The following is a 19,150-nucleotide window of genomic DNA, read 5'->3' on the forward strand; positions in this document are numbered from 1 at the left end:
CTGACGAGGCATTCCTAAGAGTGAAAAAGGCGGTGGCCACAGGGGAGTGGCGGGACGTCCTCCTAAACAATGCAGAAAGAAACCCAGAGGTACAAAGGGACCTACAACTGCTGTGGAAAGCTCGACACAAGCTCTCGGTGTCCACGGACGGCCTGCTGCTGCGTGGGGACCAGATCGTGATCCCCAGGTGACTGGTCATGAGAGTCCTCCAGCTGGCCCACACAGGGCACCAAGGCATGGCGAGGATGAAGGCGCGCCTTAGGCTGAAGGTCTGGGTCCCCGATCTGGAACACAGGGTGGCCTAATTCGTGAGGACCTGCATCCCCTGCCAGGCCACGAGTCCTGCGGAAAAGGGTCCGCCCATTCATGCCATGGAACGGAGCGACGTGCCATGGGGAACAGTGCACGCAGATTTCGGCTCGACCGGAAGAGGTCTATATTTCTTGGTAGTCACAGACCAGTGGTCGAGGTACCCGGAAGTGGAACTTGTGGAATCCACCGCCAGCGATCACACCATCCTGGCCATGGACAAAATCTTCGCCACCCATGGTTTCCCACTTGAGATCTGCTCAGACAATGGAGCGCCGTTCCAAGGGCAGCGGTTTGCCAGATACTGTGCGGAACGAGGCATCAAGCACCGAAGGGTGACCCCGCTGTGGCCAAGGGCCAATGGAGAGGTTGAGCGTTTCATGCGGACGCTCAACAAAATTTTTCGTATCTCTGTCAATGGAGGGGAGGACCTGCGCCACAACTTAATCGACTTTCTCCGGGAGTACCGGTCCACCCCACATCGGTCCACCGGAATCGCACCCGCCGAGGCGCTGTTCAGGCGAATACCCAGAGGGCTGATACCGGAAGCGGGAGAGCGACGCCCAGGAATGATCGATGACACACAGGTGGCAGCAGACAGAGCCGCGAGGAACGAGAGCGAGACAACAAGGCGGTGGCTGCCGGATAAAGAGATAGCAGTGGGAGACACCGTCCTTGTCCGGAACAGGAAACCGGAAGGAAAACTCTCAATGACTTACGAAACCCAACCAATGGGAGTAACTCACGTCAAAGGCTCCATGGTCACGGCTGCGAATGCGCGAGGGACGGTGACCAGAAATGTGTCCTTCTTCAAGCGCATAGGACCCGTGGCAGCGGAGGAAGAACCCGATCCTGACCAAGGACTAGCGGCAGAGGCGCCGCCGGAAGGCGTTGAACCGCCCGAAGATCCTGGGAGGCCAGAGAACCTCGAGAGGAGCTCGCCCAGGTACCCGCGCAGGGAAGGGCGCCGCCCCCGACAAAGATTCCAAGATTTCATCATGGACTCGGCAGCCTGAGTAACTAAGTCTGTTAAGTATAAGTTGTTTTGAGCCATGTTGGCTCCCCATGTTTAATGTGTTTGTTGTTTGAGGGGGAAAAGGAGGGATGTTGTGTACGTGGTACACGAAGCACGCATGCGCGGCCCAGCGGGCCGGCGCATGCGCGGCAGTTAATAAAGGCGGCGCCCGCGGCAGTTCGCGCCGGAGCGCCGGAACAGGCAGACGTCTCCGGTGTGTGTTCTTGCGCGCCGCATACGCGCGCTGGTGCCCAGACCCAGGGGGGGCCCACACTCCACCACGGTGCCCCCCAGGTTACAACACATATCATGCCTACTGCGCTTGCAGTGGACCTTCACATAGTGGGTGCCTGTTGCCTCCTCTTGACCTCTATTGCGCAGGAACTGCTGGTTTGCCATGCTGTGACACTTGCTCCGGAGGGATTGCGTCACGGCAATTGTATAGCTTTATTTTCATTGTTATGTTGATTGTGGTCATTGAATGGTACACATGTGCACTTATTTTCGCAACATTGTTAGGTTGACTTCATAGGGCATCTGTAAGTTTCCCCATGAGTCACTTTTTCGTTGTGCTAATTTATCCTGCTGTGCTTGGGGGCGATGCACAGAGAAAAAAGAAAGGAGTAAGTGAAACTGAAAACAAAGAGCAAGATGGAGTCGCTTTTGGGTTTAAAAAATATCCTCTTCTCATCCAATCAGAATCCTCGGAATACAGTCAGGAACTATTGGAGTGGTATTGACTGCATTCCAACAATTCTGACTTATGGAAAAGGAAATCACAAACAGCATTTATCTGACTTTAAGAAACAGCAAGCACCATTTATTTCACCAAGCACTCCCTCTCTGTAAAGATCTTTTTTCACTGAACCTTCAACATGACAATCAACCCAATTTAGCGCACCTCAGTAAAAGTTAAAATATGGAAAAATGCTTTCACTTTCGTACAGAAAAGGTTTACTTTTGCGTTTCGGCTAACGTTGCTCATTTTAAAAACTGTTCAATTTCAACAAAGGCAATAATTTCAAATACTTACCTTATAATGACAACTACAGAGTAAAACCACATTTAGTTTACTAACATGTTATGTGTATTACTCCTCATCAAACTAGCCTATTTAACTTGGTCCTAACCTCCCCAAAGCCATCCTGCTATTAACATGAAGTGCAAATAGGATTAGATACTTTGGGAGGGGGTCTTCTCACTTGGAATTATGACCCTTTGCAAATGTATAGCCTGCTGTGGCTTCTCATGCCATAACTTTGGGTGCGGTCATTATACCACGTATAATGTCCCTTCCCTATGTCCATAAGGCTATAATATGATCTCCCCATACCAGTGCCCTTCCCCAACCAAGCTCATCTTTGATGCCAAATCTGGCAGAGAGTAAAGGACTGGTGACTGCCTTTTCATGCATATAATGACTAGACTGTCCTTTGAGTGACTGGTTCTTTCACAGTAAACTGAGACATTTAACCGGGGTCTCAAAGTTAGATGAATTCACTTCCTACATAAAGTGCCTTTTGTGCTGAACCTGCTTCAAGAAAGTGAGAATAACATTAATAATTTCGTTCCTAGTACTTGCTTGCTTATTATTTTTTAATGAAGTATAACATTTATCTATATATTCGTATGGTATGTGTGTATTCCTGTATCCCTAACAGTTGTTTTTTGGTATTGCATAATGTGTGAATGGTTGAAATGTGTTATTATCAAAAGGCACTCAGCACGTAATAACCTAAGGTCCCAGGTCACATCTACGTCATATTGCAAGCTTGTACATGTGTTATCTGATAGATTTAACATCAATTTTTCTATTTGTACTTTTAGGGGAACATTTTATCAAGGCTATTTGTGTGCAAAATGTGGCACTGGAGCCCACAAAGAATGTTTAGGAAGATCAGGCAATTGTGGCAGGGTTAATTCGGGCGGTAAGTCACTTTTATGGCTCTAGTACTGTTTTAATTGGGACATTAAATGTACTAGATAATTAAGGTTCAATTTACCCTTAATGTGTGCTTATCGTGGTATACATATGCTTAAAGTGGCCATTTATAAGCACAATTAGGATTGCATTTAAAATTCATAGCCTTTTTATCATTACAAAAATAATTAAAATAAAATCCACGGGAATGCATTTGATATTGTGTTCTATTGGCAAGAGGTTGTTTGCTATGAACTACCTTATGGTAAGGTTATGTGAAATGCACAGTGTAGCTTCTTCCCACTGACTGGTACCTGCCTGTTCTGAAATGCCTTCAAGAGCACTTCCAGAATTAAGTTCTGTTTATCAGTGAACTTTTACAGCCAGTAGGAGATACTCATTCCTTTAATTGTTACCTTAGATGGAATACTATGCACTAGGTTTGAAAGGAAATGACGACATCATTAAGCGCCTGAAAAATAATACACGGAGACCATTTTCAGGAGAAACAAATGAATAAAATATGTACATGTTTTGAATCCTTGAAAAGAACGCTTGAATACATGTATAAACACCTTGAAAAATACTTAATTACATTGAATGTTTAGGCATGAAATATAGGCGTGCTACCTGTCGTGTTTTCCCTTAAAAAACTCAAGCCCACCTGTTTATATTGATTCATTTACTTGGTGTTTTGTGTGATTTTACATTCCAATCAGATGCTTCAGAGCAGTGCGGGTGAACTGGGCACTGGGGAGCTGAAGGGAGGTGAAAGGAATTGGGAACAGGAAAGGCCAGCATTAGGTACCCAAATGCACAGGTTTGGAAAGATCAGATGCCTCAACAAACCCCCTGGAGATTACATTCTAGCCTCTAAAGGCCCACATTATTCATTCTTAAATAATATCCAATGGAAGCAAGCCTGTTTTTATCAAGGAGTGAATGAGTAGACACACACAATAAAAAAAAACCTTCTGAAAAGTAAGTTATGCCTGGAGGAAATCCTTCTGAAATCAAGTATTTTATTATTTCATTGAACTTCCGGTGGCTGGAGTGGTTTCTTTCTTCTGACTTACACTAGTCCAGCCTGCCTAGGGTGCTTGCATTGCTCTTCTGTGTATCCCGATGGAAATCGAGCATGTCATCAAGGGTATCTTAATTGCATTTTAATTGCACATTCACCTCCATTTGTTTGGGCTACTTCGTTCACCTCTTTGCCCAACAGCACTCGAGGATATCAGCCTATCCTCATCCAGTCGGCAAGAGCTGATACCCTTTCCAGGAATCTTCCTGGATCTATCTCCTTTGCTCTGGGAAGAGAAATTAGTAGCAAACCTCTGATGTTTTTTTACCCTGACTGGTTGGCAGCGGCATAGAGGAGGCGAGTGAGAGGGCCACCAGGCTGAGAACTTCAAGAAAAATGGCATTCTCCGTGCTCTGGGAGAGAGACAGAATATTCAGAGCAGTGTGCGGAATGAAAGAGATGCATACTTGAAACCCACCAATGCTTGGCCAGGCATGAGTGAAGGGGTGGAGCAGGCAAGGGAAAGTTAGATAATTGAGTCCTGGCAGGTGACTGGTATGTAGAGCAGGAATGTGGTGAATGTAAAGAATTACATCCTCCAAGATCAAGCTACAAAGTCAGACCTATTGGCTTTGTCGATTCTCTTACGGTCTCACTAGAGCAAGCTGTGCTCACTGCCAGAGATCATGAGGAGATATATCAGAGAGGGGTCTTGGTATTTTTCACCTGCTCTGTCATGTATAACTAGGGTGACCCATTTTTTAAAAAAAAAACAGAATCGAATACAAGCGCTCACATGCTTGGATCAGTGGGGACTCTGGTGAGCACGCAGTATGCGTTGCTCCCCGGGGAGATTTTGGACGCTGCACCTGACCAGGGAGCCAGGCCGTGGATAGATTGCCCCCTTAGGTATTTATTTGGGAGCCGACGAAGGTTCAGGAACATTTGGCAGTTAACAGTGTTCCGTTACCCAGGGGCGGGAAGCCTTTTTTTTTAATTAGCACCAACAGTTTTTCCAAGTGACAGGAGATAAATAGCTATGTGAAAAAGGGGAAAGGCGTTGTGCATCCCACCACCGCTGGGACCTCCTTTTTAGTATAGGGGGTGGCTTACTGTGTGTTTCCTCGGCGTGTGGGGGGGTCTTGGGGTTTTTGTCAGGAGCTGTGTAGCGGTTTAGGGCTCCAGGTTTTGTGAGCCAGGTGCAGTGCTCAGTGGTTGCCGCCAGGTGGCAATATGGTGTGCGTCTCGCCGTGTCTCCAGCTGCTGTTGTCACCTGTCTATCTGTGAACAGGCCAGTGGGCTGGGGTAGAGGGACTATCCTTCACGCCTGCTGTGGGGCTGGGGTAGAGGGACTATCCTTCACGCCTGCTGTGGGGCTGGGGTAGAGGGATTATCCTTCACGCCTGCTGTGGGGCTGGGGCAGAGGCACTATCCTTCACGCCTGCTGTGGGGCTGGGTTAGAGGGATTATCCTTCATGCCTGCTGTGGGGCTGGGGCAGAGGGACTATCCTTCACGCCTGCTGTGGGGCTGGGTTAGAGGGACTATCCTTCACGCCTGCTGTGGGCCTGGGTTAGATGGACTATCCTTCACGCCTGCTGTGGGGCTGGGGCAGAGGGACTATCCTTCACGCTTGCTGTGGGGCTGGGACTATCCTTCACGCCTGCTGTGGGCCTGGGGTAGAGGGACTATCCTTCACGCCTGCTGTGGGCCTGGGGTAGATGGACTATCCTTCACGCCTGCTGTGGGGCTGGGGCAGAGGGACTATCCTTCACGCTTGCTGTGGGGCTGGGTTAGAGGGACTATCCTTCACGCCTGCTGTGGGCGTGGGGTAGAGGGACTATCCTTCACGCCTGCTGTGGGCCTGGGGTAGAGGGACTATCCTTCACGCCTGAAACCACACACTTGAGAACTGCTGTGAGGTACTAACCCCAATTACTATTTAAATTGCCTAGGAATAAAAAATGACTGACTTCTTCATTCAGACAAAGGTGAGCAGCACTCTCCGTAGCGATCATCATAAACGATCCGGATTCGCATTTCTTACTACATCCATTTCTTCCTTTATTAACTAACAATCAGGGAAATCACGGCACACACATTTGAAAAAGAAACCATCATAATACTGTCCTACCAAGGTGTAGTAAACAATTTTGCTGAGGCATTTACGCGTTTCACGGCTTACTTGCCGCTTGTTCACAACAGAGTGCCTCCTCTCAGATGTTCATTTAAAAAAACAGAGGTTCAAGGTAGAAAGAGGACTAGGTTGCCTCACTTTGCAAATGAGATGCTCAACACGTCGCCCATCATAGCCTGGTTTCCTATGCACATAGTAAATATGGCAATAAGTTTGTGGATGCATTACACTATTGAGTCTACATCATACTATAACGCCCACAATGTCTCTGTTGATCATAGTGATCTATATATATATATATATATATATATATATATATATATATATATATATATATATATATATATATAGTGCAGGTTCTAACAATTAGGAGTTTTAACATTTAAGTAATGCAGTTTAAAAAAAATGAAGGCATTTACGCTTTTGGCTAGTTCATTAACCCCGATGGGTGTTCGTTTACCACGTTTGGTCCACTGTGGACCTGGTCGCCTCTAATACTGCCCTCGCCCTGAATGGGCTTTTGGGTGGGTGCCACAGGTGTCAGGGTTTCCAAGGGGCTGTTGGGGGCTCATCCAGCGGGGTGGGGCATCTGGGGTGCTAGGTTGCGACCCTTTATCCTAGGGACCTCGATTTAGTAGGAGGGGTAGGACCAGAGTGGGGATAGGAGTGGGTGATGGGGCAGCTTGTGGGGTAGGCCAGGGTGGGTACCATCTGAGAAGGACCACAGGAATAATGGGCAGTGCCCCTGGCAGGTGGTCAGAAGGTTCCATGTGTGGGATGCTGGGGGGGGCACCATCATCCCAGTAAGCAACAGCAGGGGGAGGGGCTAGGGCGGCCCCCCTACAACAGGAGCAGAAGCAGAATAGTATGTCCCTGGGCCGGATATCTCGGTGTAGGGAGATGGCTGGAATGCTGTCACCTGCAGAGAGTGGGCAGAGATGTTGGACGGCTCCTCCCCAGCGGCAGTGCAGCAGTGATGGAGTTCAAAATTAGTGGGGAGAGATTTGGATGGCACCCCCCAGAGGCGGTGCAGCAGCGATGGTTTGGACGATGAGGTGAGCAGAGATTTGAACTGAAGGTGCATTGGTGTTTTGGGATGGTAGGGGTAAGGTTGGTGGTGAAGGATGTTGGAGGTGCATTTGGTGGGTAAAGGATTTGTTTAGATAAATATAATAAACATTTGAAAAATAAAGGAAAATAAATATTAATTATGAAAGAAAAGTGGATATCCCAGGTTGGAACAGGGTTGGGCGGGTAATATTAATAAAATAAATGGCATTGGGGAACTTGAGGGCCAGGAAGGTGGATTGAAAGGGATGAGGTGGTTGAAGACTGGGACAGTTGGGATGAGCCGGGGGCAGAGGAGGAGGATATGATATAGTAAGTCATTTATAACACTCATGTACACAAGTGTTTCTAGGGGGGACAAGGCAAGGGAAGGAACACAAAGGGAGAACAAAACAACGATCTTTCTAAGACTTGTGTCATTCAGATCGCGCAAGGTGAGCTGCAACGTGCCAGGGAGAGGGGGAGGGGAAGTGCCAGGGGGAGGAAAGGGGGAAGTGCAATCAGAGAAGCAATGCGTTTAGTAAGTGCAGCTAGGGCAAAGCGGCCCTGGTTAAGTGCAAGAAGGAATGGGACTGTAGGGTTCCAGATACAGCCCCTAGTGTACGGTAGGCTTGGAGGGCGTGCAGGGGCTATGAGTTAAAGGAGGGCCTGGTACCCGTGAGACACTGAGTGTAGCCAGTAAGCACAGTGTACATGTTGGTGAGAAAGCAGAAGAGAAGAGGAATGTCTTGTGATCCTTACAGAACTTCAGATGGTCCAACACAAGTTTGAGAGGGGCAGGGATTTCATTGCAGAAGGAGCAACCTGCAAGTGAGGGAGATCTACACCCTACTCTTTGCCTGGTGAAGTGTCTGACCATCGGAGGTTTGGAGATGGCTGAGCGAAGGGCTCGAGAAGGAAGGATCGAGAAGGAGGGGAGGTGAAGATAGTTTTGTGTTGTATTTTAATGTGAGGGCAAGGATTTGGTGATCAGGTAAGGGGTGCTTGATTAAGTGAGAGAAGCCTGCAGTACTTAAGGTAAAATACGGGGTGGCCTACTCTAGTATTAACAGGCATGAGTTATCGGTCCCAGGTCCGGCATAGGGCAAGGATCAGTGGTGTTGTGGTTGTACGGCCCCTCTGGGCCTTGTGGTTTAGGAGCTTGTTGATACTGCAGGCCCACCCCGTGCCTTTGTATGGTTCAGTTATTGGTAGCCACATCCGGGACAGGGTTAAGAGGGGGAGACAGGAGGTAGAAGGCAACCAGCAATCTTTGGGGGAGGGGTTGCAGCGGGAGGGTAGCAGTGACAGGGTGGAAAGGGTTGCTACAAGAAGGAATAGTGGGGATAAGCATATTGGGTCGAGAAGTTGTTGGGTTTGCGTGAACTGCGACACAGTAATCATTTTGTCGTACCTCAGTTAGTTTTGTTGGTTTATGGGGAAGTGTGGTTCAGTGACAGTTGAATTTGTTGACAAGTGAGATGGGTGAATACAGGTCAGCAAACCACTTTAGACTAATGGGGTACTCGGATGATCGAGGAGGAAGAGAATGTTAATTTACTGGAAAAGTTGGGATAGGGAGAAGGAGAGTTGAATGGGAGTGGATGAACATTGTAGCGATGTGGAGATAGAATACAGCTCAACAAAGCACTTTAGACTAATGGGGAACTCGGATGATCGAGGAGGGAGAGAATGTCAATTTGCTGGAAAAGTTTGGATAGGGAGAAGGAGAGTTGAATGGGAGGGGACGAACATTGTAGCAGTGTGGAGTTATACATTCTTGGCACAGGGATGAAGAGGATGGCGTAAAAAATAAATAAAAAGAGGAGGAAAGGTAAAATGGAAAGAAGGGAAAGGTTTAAAGTATTTATAAAAATAAATAAAAATGGTGTGGTGCAAAAGGGCTATATCAGAGGATGTGAGCTTGGGTAAAGGATCGGAAGCAGAGCGGCACACCAGGGGATAAAGTGGGCAGTGATGCTACGTGAAGTAGCAGGTGTGTGGATTGAGCTGCATGGACGGGGGTGCACGGACGGCCCCTGGTGCAACGGGAGGAACAGCGATGATATGGAACATTTGTAAGGGTGAGCATGGGGGTGCACTGGCCTAGAAGGAGGGATGTGGTGACACTGCCTGCAGTGCACAGAGGGAATTAAACTGCATGACAGAAGACATGGGTATGGGAACTGGTGCAATGGGGGGGACAGCAGGTGTGGTGCATAGCAGAGAGCAGGTGAGCAAGTATTTACAAAGGTGAACACGGGGTGCATTGACAAATGAGGAGGGTGGGGGAGTTACTACGTGGGGGGGAGAAGGAATTAAACTGGATGGAAGGAGGGTGCAGGTACGGCCCCTGGTGCAGTGGGGGAAGAATAAGAAAGGGTGCTGGGTAAGGAGCGGGGAGCAATATTTATGGTTGGGGTGAGTACAGGGGAGTACCCATGCAAGAGCACATTGGTTGGTTGATGGCCATGAGATGCTGTTCAATTTGCTGGCCCCTAACCAAATGAGGTTGGGATTGGTCTAGGGTTACAAGGTATTACATGGATTGGCAGGGCAGAGGAGGGAAGCCAGTTTGCGGTTAGAGTGATGAATGTGGGAAAGGAAAGGGGTTAGTTGCGGCAATAGTTGGGGGTCCTTGAGGGTAGAGCATATGGTTGATAGAGGAGACCGGGGAGATGTCCTCAGTAATACTTAATGCCAGTGCTTTAAGTGGGGTAAGAAATTGAGGGGGGGCCCTCGTTTGGAGGCGTGGCCTTTATTGTGGGCGTGGCCTAAAAGTGCACAAATCATAGTAAGGTGCGCAAACAAATATATAAATGTATTTGAGCATTTATATATTTGTTTGCGTACTACTATGGTTTGTGCATTTTTCAAGCCTTCTTTTATATTCATAGCAATGTTACATATTTCTATGTTTATAAAAGGTGGCTTGAAAGTGCACACACCATAGTAAGTTACGCACACTTGTGTGCTTACCTTACTATGGTTTGTGTACTATTCAAGCTACCTTTTATAAACAGACATTTGTAACATATGTCTATGTTTATAAAAGACGGCTTGAAACGTAGACATCTTTTATAAAGCGTTGAGGACGGACAAAACCCAAGGTGGTTTTGTCCGTCGACAAAGCTTTATAAAAGTTGCTTTGAATTGTGTACGATTCAAGCCATCTGTTATAAACATAGAAATATTTCTACGTGTATAAAAGATGGCTTAAACGTACACAGTTGAAGGCATCTTTTATAAAGCCTTGCCAAAGGAGAAAGGCGCCTCGGGCTCAGTGATCTCTGCTCAGAGCACTGACCCCGAGGCGTCTTTCACTCTCTGCGAACCCGCGGCTCCGTGATCTAATCTACATATTAGATCATGGAGCCCGCGGGTACGCTGAGGGTCAGTGACCTGGCGAGGGGAACTAAGGGACTGTAGCTTCCTCTGATGGCCCCTCAGATGAGGGGTCATCAGAGAAAGTTACAGAGACTGACGGAAGTGCCAGCCAGTCACAGCGACGCTGTGGCTGGCTGGCACTTCTGTCAGCTTGCCTGACGTTAAACTGGCGGGCGCATCTCTCGTTGCGGCTGCGGTCGCGGCGGGACAATGCGTCCTGCCATGGCGTGGTGGGGCTGGGGGGCCCCGGCAGGGCCCCGGCTCAGCCTCACTTTTTGGAGACTGCCGGGGCCCGGCCCCGGCAGGCCCCGGCCCACTTAAAGCACTGCTTAATGCATTGACAACACACAGGCCAGGGCTCTTGGTGGGTAGGAAAAGTAAATAAATAAAATAAAATAATACCAATAAGGGCCACATCAGTGTGGGCTCAGGCTTTCAAAACACCTTTGTTGGTGGCATCAGAGGGCTGGTGGGCAGGTGGTATCAGGGAGCAAAGAGTACATGAGCATGGGGAATAAGGGAAAGAGGGTGTGGCTCTAAAAATAATAAATAAATAATACATTAAAAAAAGAAAATTAGGTAAAAGGGCAACAACCTACTATGGCTCTGAGGAAGTGTTTGCGGGGGGCGCAAATGGGAAAACCCGGGGGTAAAAACCGGGAGGGGTGTTTACCAGGTTAGAGGGGGAGAGGTTGGATGAGGTGGGACGAACAAAGCGATGGATCCAAGGGTGTGGTGCATAATAAGGGTGCTAAGGTAGAGTACACTGATTTAGGACAGAGAAGTTGGTATGATAAATAATAAATAATGAATAATGAAATAAATAAACAATAATTAAGAAGAGAAAATAAGTTATTTGGCTTAAATGGGGAAGGGAGGGACAGTGGGTCCCTGTTATGAAACAGAACATTGGGCCGGCATGTAAAGAATAAGAATTGGTTTTGGTTATCAGGTCAGGTGGGAGAATAGGACACCAGAAAAAGGTGCTAAGGGGTTGGGTTATGAGAGTATGAGCAACACAGGACATTTTACTTGGGGATGGGTGGGTTATTTGCCAGAAAGGGGATTTAGTGAGCAAGGAGGAGGAGCATGGTTCTGAAGTTCAAGGAAAAATTGGGGGCAAAAGGTAATGCAAGGTTTATGGTGACAAGCGTTAGGCATGATAGAGGAGGAGTAATGGAGTGCAGTAAGGTTGCTTGAGTACAATTACGTGTGGTGCTTAATTTGTCTTTTTTTTCACAGATGCAGGAGGAGGTGGTTGTTTTGAAGAAAATAAGGGACCGGTTAATGTATGAGGGGTGTCTATTAATGTAGGGGTATAAAGGTTTTAGTGCAGTTTAGGTATGGTGTTTTTTCCCAGGTTAATTTTTGTTAATGGGGATAGAAGGAGATGATTGCTCTTATGATTGTGTAGAGAAGTAAGGTGGCCATGACAGTGGAGGTCAATTTTAGTTATGAAGTTACGGAAAGGGGTTTAGCCTTCTATGATGGGTTTCGGTAGGGTCTCTAGCGGTAGAATAAAGGGCAGAGAAATGCTATGGTGGCATTGCGAGCAATTTGAAGGGGTAGTGTTGGAGTTAAAAGGAGGGTACACTTGTGTACAGGCACGTTATAAATGCCATATCATACCATACCATATATCAAATTACGGAAGAGGAGGAAATGAGGAACGGTTCTCTGAGTTTGGGGATTTTATGTCTAGGAGTAAGGTTGTTGGGTGGGGCAATATTTAAAAAAAGAGGAAAGTGATGGAACAGTTCAACAGAGATTTAAATACGAAGATAATAGGGGGATGGGGCAAAAAGAACACCTCTGGGGAGGGTTTCTCTGGTGCCAGGGGCACAGTTGGTTAAATGATGGTTGGTTGAAGCCGAAGTATTATTATTGCAGTAAGGAGGGTGGTTAGTGCTGTTTGGATGGACAGACTAGACCCGGGTTACGAGAGAGGGGAAGAGGTGGAAGAAAGACAGGCAGTGGCTAGGGGGGAGGGCATTAATAAAGTTTGGAAAGATGAGTTGAAGGGGGAAGGAATATTTGAAGGGAGGGAATGGGGGATGGAAGTTGGTTTACCTACATGTGTAGCATTTTGTTTAGCCTGTAAGGCCAAGGGGACAGGTTAACGTAGTTTGTAAGCCATGGCCTGTCACATTAAAGTGACCTTTTCCACTAATGGCGAGTCTGGGTATTTTGTGCAGTTCAGCCCAAAGTGTCTTTCACAAGTGTCCTCGCTGTTTGGCTGTACCTGATTTCCCCGCCTCAGGAAATTGAAATCCTACAACTCCTGACACCACTATAAAGACTGTGGGCCATGCTCTCGGGAAGATAGCTCAGGGGCAACATGCTCGCTTTGGAAGCAAGACGACATGGAGCACCACAGGTTCGATCCCCTGGTGCACGCTTAGAAACCTCTGGGTATTAAGCATGTTACCAATAATCTATCATATCATGCGTGCACTCTTTGACTGTTTGGCTGTTGGGCTGCGACGCGGCCTGGTAAGAAAAGAACTGTGCAATGCTGCTCGGTAAGAAAATAATTGTGCGTAAACAGTAGAGAACAGCATACCGACATTTCGAGTGCTATACTCTACCGTGGGAAATGAAGTAAAGGCAAAATAATAACATGCCAGTACGCTCTAAGTCAAGGCAGGAAAACTTTAACCTGCGATCAAAACCCAAGGGAAAGATCAATTCTAATAAACCCACTGAGCCAGCTAAAGTTGGGGAACGGTTGCCTGTTGATGAAACTGATGTGCAGGTGGGAAAGGAGCAAAGGGGAAAAATGACCAGTTTTCTTTATGCATGCACTACCTGCTGAATCTGTGCCACTAACCATCAGTGAAGGAAATAGCCGAAACCAATCTAGACTTACAGAGACTGATAACAACAACTTCTTGCTTGAACTCTGTTATTTACTCCACAAGAGCTTCAATGGTCATTCCCAGGAGACAGTGGAGAGGGTATCGTACAAAAATGTCACCCTCATTTGTGCGCCCCCACCGTCACTGCGACTTTGGTGGCGTACAAAATGAGGGTGACATTTACTGCGCCCAAGCAGAGCAGGGGTTGCAGGGGTGTCCTCCGCTCTTCCTGGGTGCAGTAATGGGGGTAGGGAGTTGCAGGGGTGTCCCCTGCTTACCATTTCGGAAAGCGGGGGACACGTACAAAAATAAATAAAAGCACCCTGCAGCGTCAGCTCCAACTCACGTTAGTGGGAAGAGCTGACACCGCAGGGATCACAGAGTACGGGCAGCACACGCAGAAGTGTGCCGCCCTAAAGGTAAGTGGGGTGGGGGGTTAGGAGGGGTAATGCAGGCCAGGGGAAGCGGGCACAGTGATCCACATGATCACTGCGCCGCGCCGTAACTGCCGTCAGCATTTTTGGTATCGCAGTTGCGGGCGGCGCAGTGATCACATAGATCCAGTGGAGAGCACTCTGGTTAGTAGAGGAGATGGTTTGGATGGCTCTCGTGATTTCAACCACCACTCGACTGTTGGCTTCCTCTGTGATGTTTCATGAGGACAACCAAGAAGTCTGCGTAATGGACAGCAGCAAGGCTACATGCATTGAAAATCTGACACTCGAGGCAAAACAGTTCGCCATAAAAGTGTTGCTAAAACTATGCAGAAAGGAGCATGAGGACATGTATTTGCAGGGAGCGACCCTAGCACGTATTGAGAACTGGCATCCTAATCTAACTAACACCTCAGAGGAAGGCAAACTGACAGAAAGATAGGAGACACTGAGGGAAGAACTAATACAGCTGGATTAGTCAAATGAGCAAAACGTGCAAGTGTTATTGGGAGCGTGCAAACTTAAATGATAGTAACGACAGCATTTATCTAACGAGAAAGGAAAAAAGGTGGAAAAAAACAGAGGCAGTGTTGAAATGAAAATCTATCCTGGATAAACCGTCTGATGGACTAACCCAACAAAAGGCAGGGATAGAGGTGAGCAGCGTTGGGTAACTAAAAATGCAAGAAACCCGTGCAAGCAGAAAAAGGAAAAGAGCCTCCAAATATTGCAGAACTTAAACAAGTTGGTTTATGCAACCGCAGAATTCTAGCAATGCATCCAAAGTTGAGGAGTTAAAAGAAGACAGTTATGGTGAAAGCACTGATAGTTTGGCTGAAGTGTCTATTGGAATGGGTGGTGGACCCTTTGGCTAGGATAATTGGAATCAGTTTAAATAAGAATTTGGAGCTCCCCATGCCTGATATGAATTAAAATAAGGTTGATCCCTACCTGGGTCGTAGCAAAGTGTTCATGATGCCTAATCTGTTCCTAGTGCTGCAGAAACGTGTGAAATGGGTCGGCCATTTTGAAAGTCATGAACCTAATTCCACAACTGCGTGTTACAGAGTCCAGGGATCTGGACTTTGTTGAACATCCAGAGGATGGTTCTAAACAGACTGCCTATGTCCATTGCCACTCATATAATACCGTAGAGATTATACGACTGCACAAAATGGGGTATGACTTTGAGGTCATTAAGAATAAACCAACCCCTAAACACAGCCAAGTGGCCAGTGGATGGGAAGAGGAAAGATGAAGGACGTGGGTGGAAAGACTGTCAGGGCAAAGATTTGGTAGAAATTGAAGACTCTAGGAACATAATTTATATCACTGAGGACAAAGGCAGAAAGGCAATGATTGAAAAAGTAGTAGAGTGCTTTAAGTTAGCTCTTGAGGACTGGCAATGGTTGATGGGCTCATGATTTCAAATTGCAACGCTGAGCCATGATATGTTAACATTGTCTCCTGAAACACTCATGGACATAGACATTTTGTCAACGGAGCGCATGCCCATAAAATTCTGTTTGGCTGTGAGATGTTCCTCTTGCTGCAAGAGACTTGACTGTGCCAGGAAATATTGGTGGACGTCTATGCATTTTATCAGGAGTTGACTGTAAATGGGCCTAGGGTGGGCTGATTATTGGTGTAAGTAATTAATTCTATGCTAGAAGACTGGAAATGAAAAAAAAAATCCAGTATTGTAGCAGTAGAAGTGCAACTCTCAGGTATTAAATTGCTTATACTTTATGTGTATGTAGCCCTGGGGGGGCCTTGGCACTGAAATTCGTGACACTATTTGTGGCGTTATGGCTGAATGGCGTATGCAAGCTAGTGAATCAATGATCCTTATTGGAGGGGGTATTAATGCCCACTGCATTGAAATACAGCTTTCAGTCAATACTGGAAATCACTGTGTGAGCAATATTTTTGCAAAGGCACTCAGCCAACAAGGTAGATTCTGGTTACAATCCGTGGAGTAATGGGGAATGACTATGGTTAATGGTAACAGTAGCGTAAAGGGGAATTCAAATGGGAAATATATCTGGAAGGGTTCCTGTGGATTGGCCATATTGGATTACTTCATAATTAGTAATAACCAATTCTCAATCTGCCTTCCTCTACTCTCCGCCCTCTGCAACTAATCCAGAGAAAGACTGCAAGACTTGTCCTTGGCCTCAAGCCCAGGGACCATATCTCTCCAGCCCTGAAATCTCTTCACTGTCTCCCGGTGGCTGCAAGGATCAGGTACAAGACCCTCTGCATCGTCCACAAGGCTTTCTGGGGCCGGAGCTGATGCTACATTTCTCTCTTCCTAAATACCTTCCTTCTCGAGCCCTTCGCTCTGCTGCCTCCAACTCTCTTAGGGTCAGATGCTTCTCCAGGCAGAGAGTAGGGGGCAGATCACTTTCCTCTGCATGTGCCTCCGTCTGGAACGTCCTCCCTGCCCCTCTCGAACTTGAGCCGGACCACCTGAAGTTCCGGAAGCAGCACAAAACCTTCCTTTTCTCCACTGCTTTCTCTCTGTCCCTCTGCTACTGACCTACATGTCTGCTGCACCGACTGGTTGCTTGCTTACCCGCATAGTTTCACTGAGTACCTGGCTCTTCTTAACCGGTCTCCCCACACTGTCTCCAGGCCTGTCACGCACTAGGGGCTTTAACGGTAACCTCAACCATCCACCACCTCCTTGCACTTACCCAGAGCCACGCTGGCCTGGCTGCATTTACTCAGAGCAATGCTGCCCTGATTGCACTCCCCCCTTGAACTTCCCCTGTTCCCCTTCCCCTGCACTTCCCATTACCGCACATGCACGATCTGAATGACACAAGGCCTAGCAAGATCGTTTGTCTTGTCCTCCCTTCGTACTCTCCCTTGTCTTGACGCGGCTAGAAACACATATGTACAGGTGTGCTATAAATGAATGATCATATCATACCAGAATGGGAAAAGGAAGAGTTTATATTAAAGAAGGAATTTACTGAAAAAATGAAAGTTTGGGTTTGGGGCCAGAATCACAAACATTTAACAGGATTGAAAACCTATAGGTATTACGTACAGTGTCAAATTACTTATTTGAAGCCCTAGAGGTATCTCCTGTGGTCACCATCCATGGCGTTAAGGTAGTTTATTATGCTCCTCCACTTTAACCAACTTCCTACATTCAGTGTCACAGGGCCCAGTGCAGGGAAAGCCTGCGAGGAAAGGGGTTGACGATTATGTAAATATCAAAATAAACTTGAGACACATTTTGACGAGTTGCAGTAAATTGGAAACATTTATGGTTTTTACTTGGGAGAATTTGTCAGCAAAACAGATGAAATCAAGATGAGATCCTTTTGGAGAAACTGTCTCATGGTTAGAAATAGACACTTTGGCATAGGATTGTGGTGCTATTGGAAACTGTGTGTTGAGAAGGCAGTTTAAACAAAGCAGTATTTATTTCATTGTTATAGGTTTTGATGAATTATGTGCATTACTAATATTATGAATTGTACTTTACGAATGTGATATTTTACATTTTGCATTATGTTTTATAAATGTGTGAAACGTTATTTGAACGGAAATACAATCAGATTTTATTTTAAAAGCTAAAAGTAGGATTTCTAATCACCCAATCCTCGCCCATGTCCCCCTTCCCCGCTTTCTCCCAGTATGGCACTCCACAGCAAATCATTTCCATTTGTAGCACTTCTGTTTGTAAATTGTGTGGGATTTTGCTGTGAATGCAAGCTTGATAAAAGAAAACAAAGTTTGGTATTAGCTTACTTGATCGAAAAGAAATGGACCTTTTAAATTTGACCAAATGTTTTTGATCCTTTTTTGGGCAATTTCGCTCAAATATAATTAAATAAATATATTGGGTGGGGTAAGGGAATAGGTTAAGGTGGGTGAAAGGTGGGGGGAGGTGCAGGGTGTCTCCCCCCACATTTTCCAGCAACAAAATGACCAAATGAAATTTGTTCAAATTGGAAAAGGTGAAACATTTTCGATTAAGTAGACCTAAACCCAAAGTTATGCTCTTTATATGTATCCATTTGACAACACGTCAGTGGTATAATCGTTAAAATATGTTGCTGCTACCTGAAAGGTTAAGTGTTCGAGCCGTCCCTGCGATGCCAGATATGTGGCTTAAGTGATATTGTACAATTTCGAAACTGTTATAAAGTTAAATTGGTTTAGAAATGTTGAATTGCTAGATTGAAATTCTGCCTGCAGTCGACCGGGGAATTTTCCAGCTGTCAAAAACCAGAACAGTGGGGGCCATTACGACCCCGGCGGTAGCGGAGCTGGTAAAAATGGCAGTTTTTGGCTGATGTTGTTTTTTACGGCGCCTGGCAATGGGGAATCACCAGGGTGTTACAGCCGGGAAAAGTGACTCCCCATTCACATTCGAGTGCCATAGGACCCAATGTGAATGGGGAGGACGGATGCACCGGCACTGTGTGCAAAAGTGCCGGTGCATCCGTGAAAGTCTGCAGGCGGGTGCCGTTCAGGTCAGACCTGGAAGGCGGCGGGACATCCTTCCTGCAAACTTGTACTTTGCCGGTCCCGTAACAACGGTGCCAGTAAGCTTACCGGGACCGTTGTTACCGGAACGGCAATGTTATAATGAGGCCCAGTGTTTCTAAATAAAAAAATAAAAACTCCCGGTACAGGAGGACAGAGGGTTCAACTCTGGGACAGTTCAGGAAAAACCGGAACATCTGATCACCCTATGCATAATGTGCATCCATTTGAAAACTGCACGGTACATACCCTTTAGTTCCTCTCCACTTAAACTTCTGATGGTACCTTACATTGATGTGTTTCCCACTGTTGTGGTGCATTAGGTAATCTGTCTTACCCATTGTCCTCATGTTCATTATTTGTTTCCACACATCGAATGACGTCAGAGGCTCCAAAAGGAACAGAGTCTCCTCTCGGAGCTACTATGTAACAATCATCAGTTTAATAGTACCATTAACACCACTCCTAGTATTATACCCTTGCTATCTTGTGCCTCTCCTGAATTACCACA

General features: G+C 46.6%; 1 protein-coding gene across 3 annotated transcripts in view; it reads left to right on the plus strand.

Annotated features, from left to right (window-relative positions):
- The window catches only part of VAV3 (vav guanine nucleotide exchange factor 3), a 1,781,337-nt gene that overhangs the window by 1,038,974 nt on the left and 723,213 nt on the right, over positions 1-19,150 (plus strand). For all 3 annotated transcript variants that reach the window (XM_069641873.1, XM_069641875.1, XM_069641874.1), the window contains exon 17: positions 3,152-3,252. In XM_069641873.1, the coding sequence (XP_069497974.1) occupies positions 3,152-3,252 (101 nt within the window). The remainder of the gene's footprint in view (positions 1-3,151; positions 3,253-19,150) is intronic.

This window comes from Ambystoma mexicanum, chromosome 1q (genome assembly GCF_040938575.1).
Source record: "Ambystoma mexicanum isolate Mex_15411 chromosome 1q, UKY_AmexF1_1, whole genome shotgun sequence".
NCBI classification, from domain to species: domain Eukaryota; kingdom Metazoa; phylum Chordata; class Amphibia; order Caudata; family Ambystomatidae; genus Ambystoma; species Ambystoma mexicanum.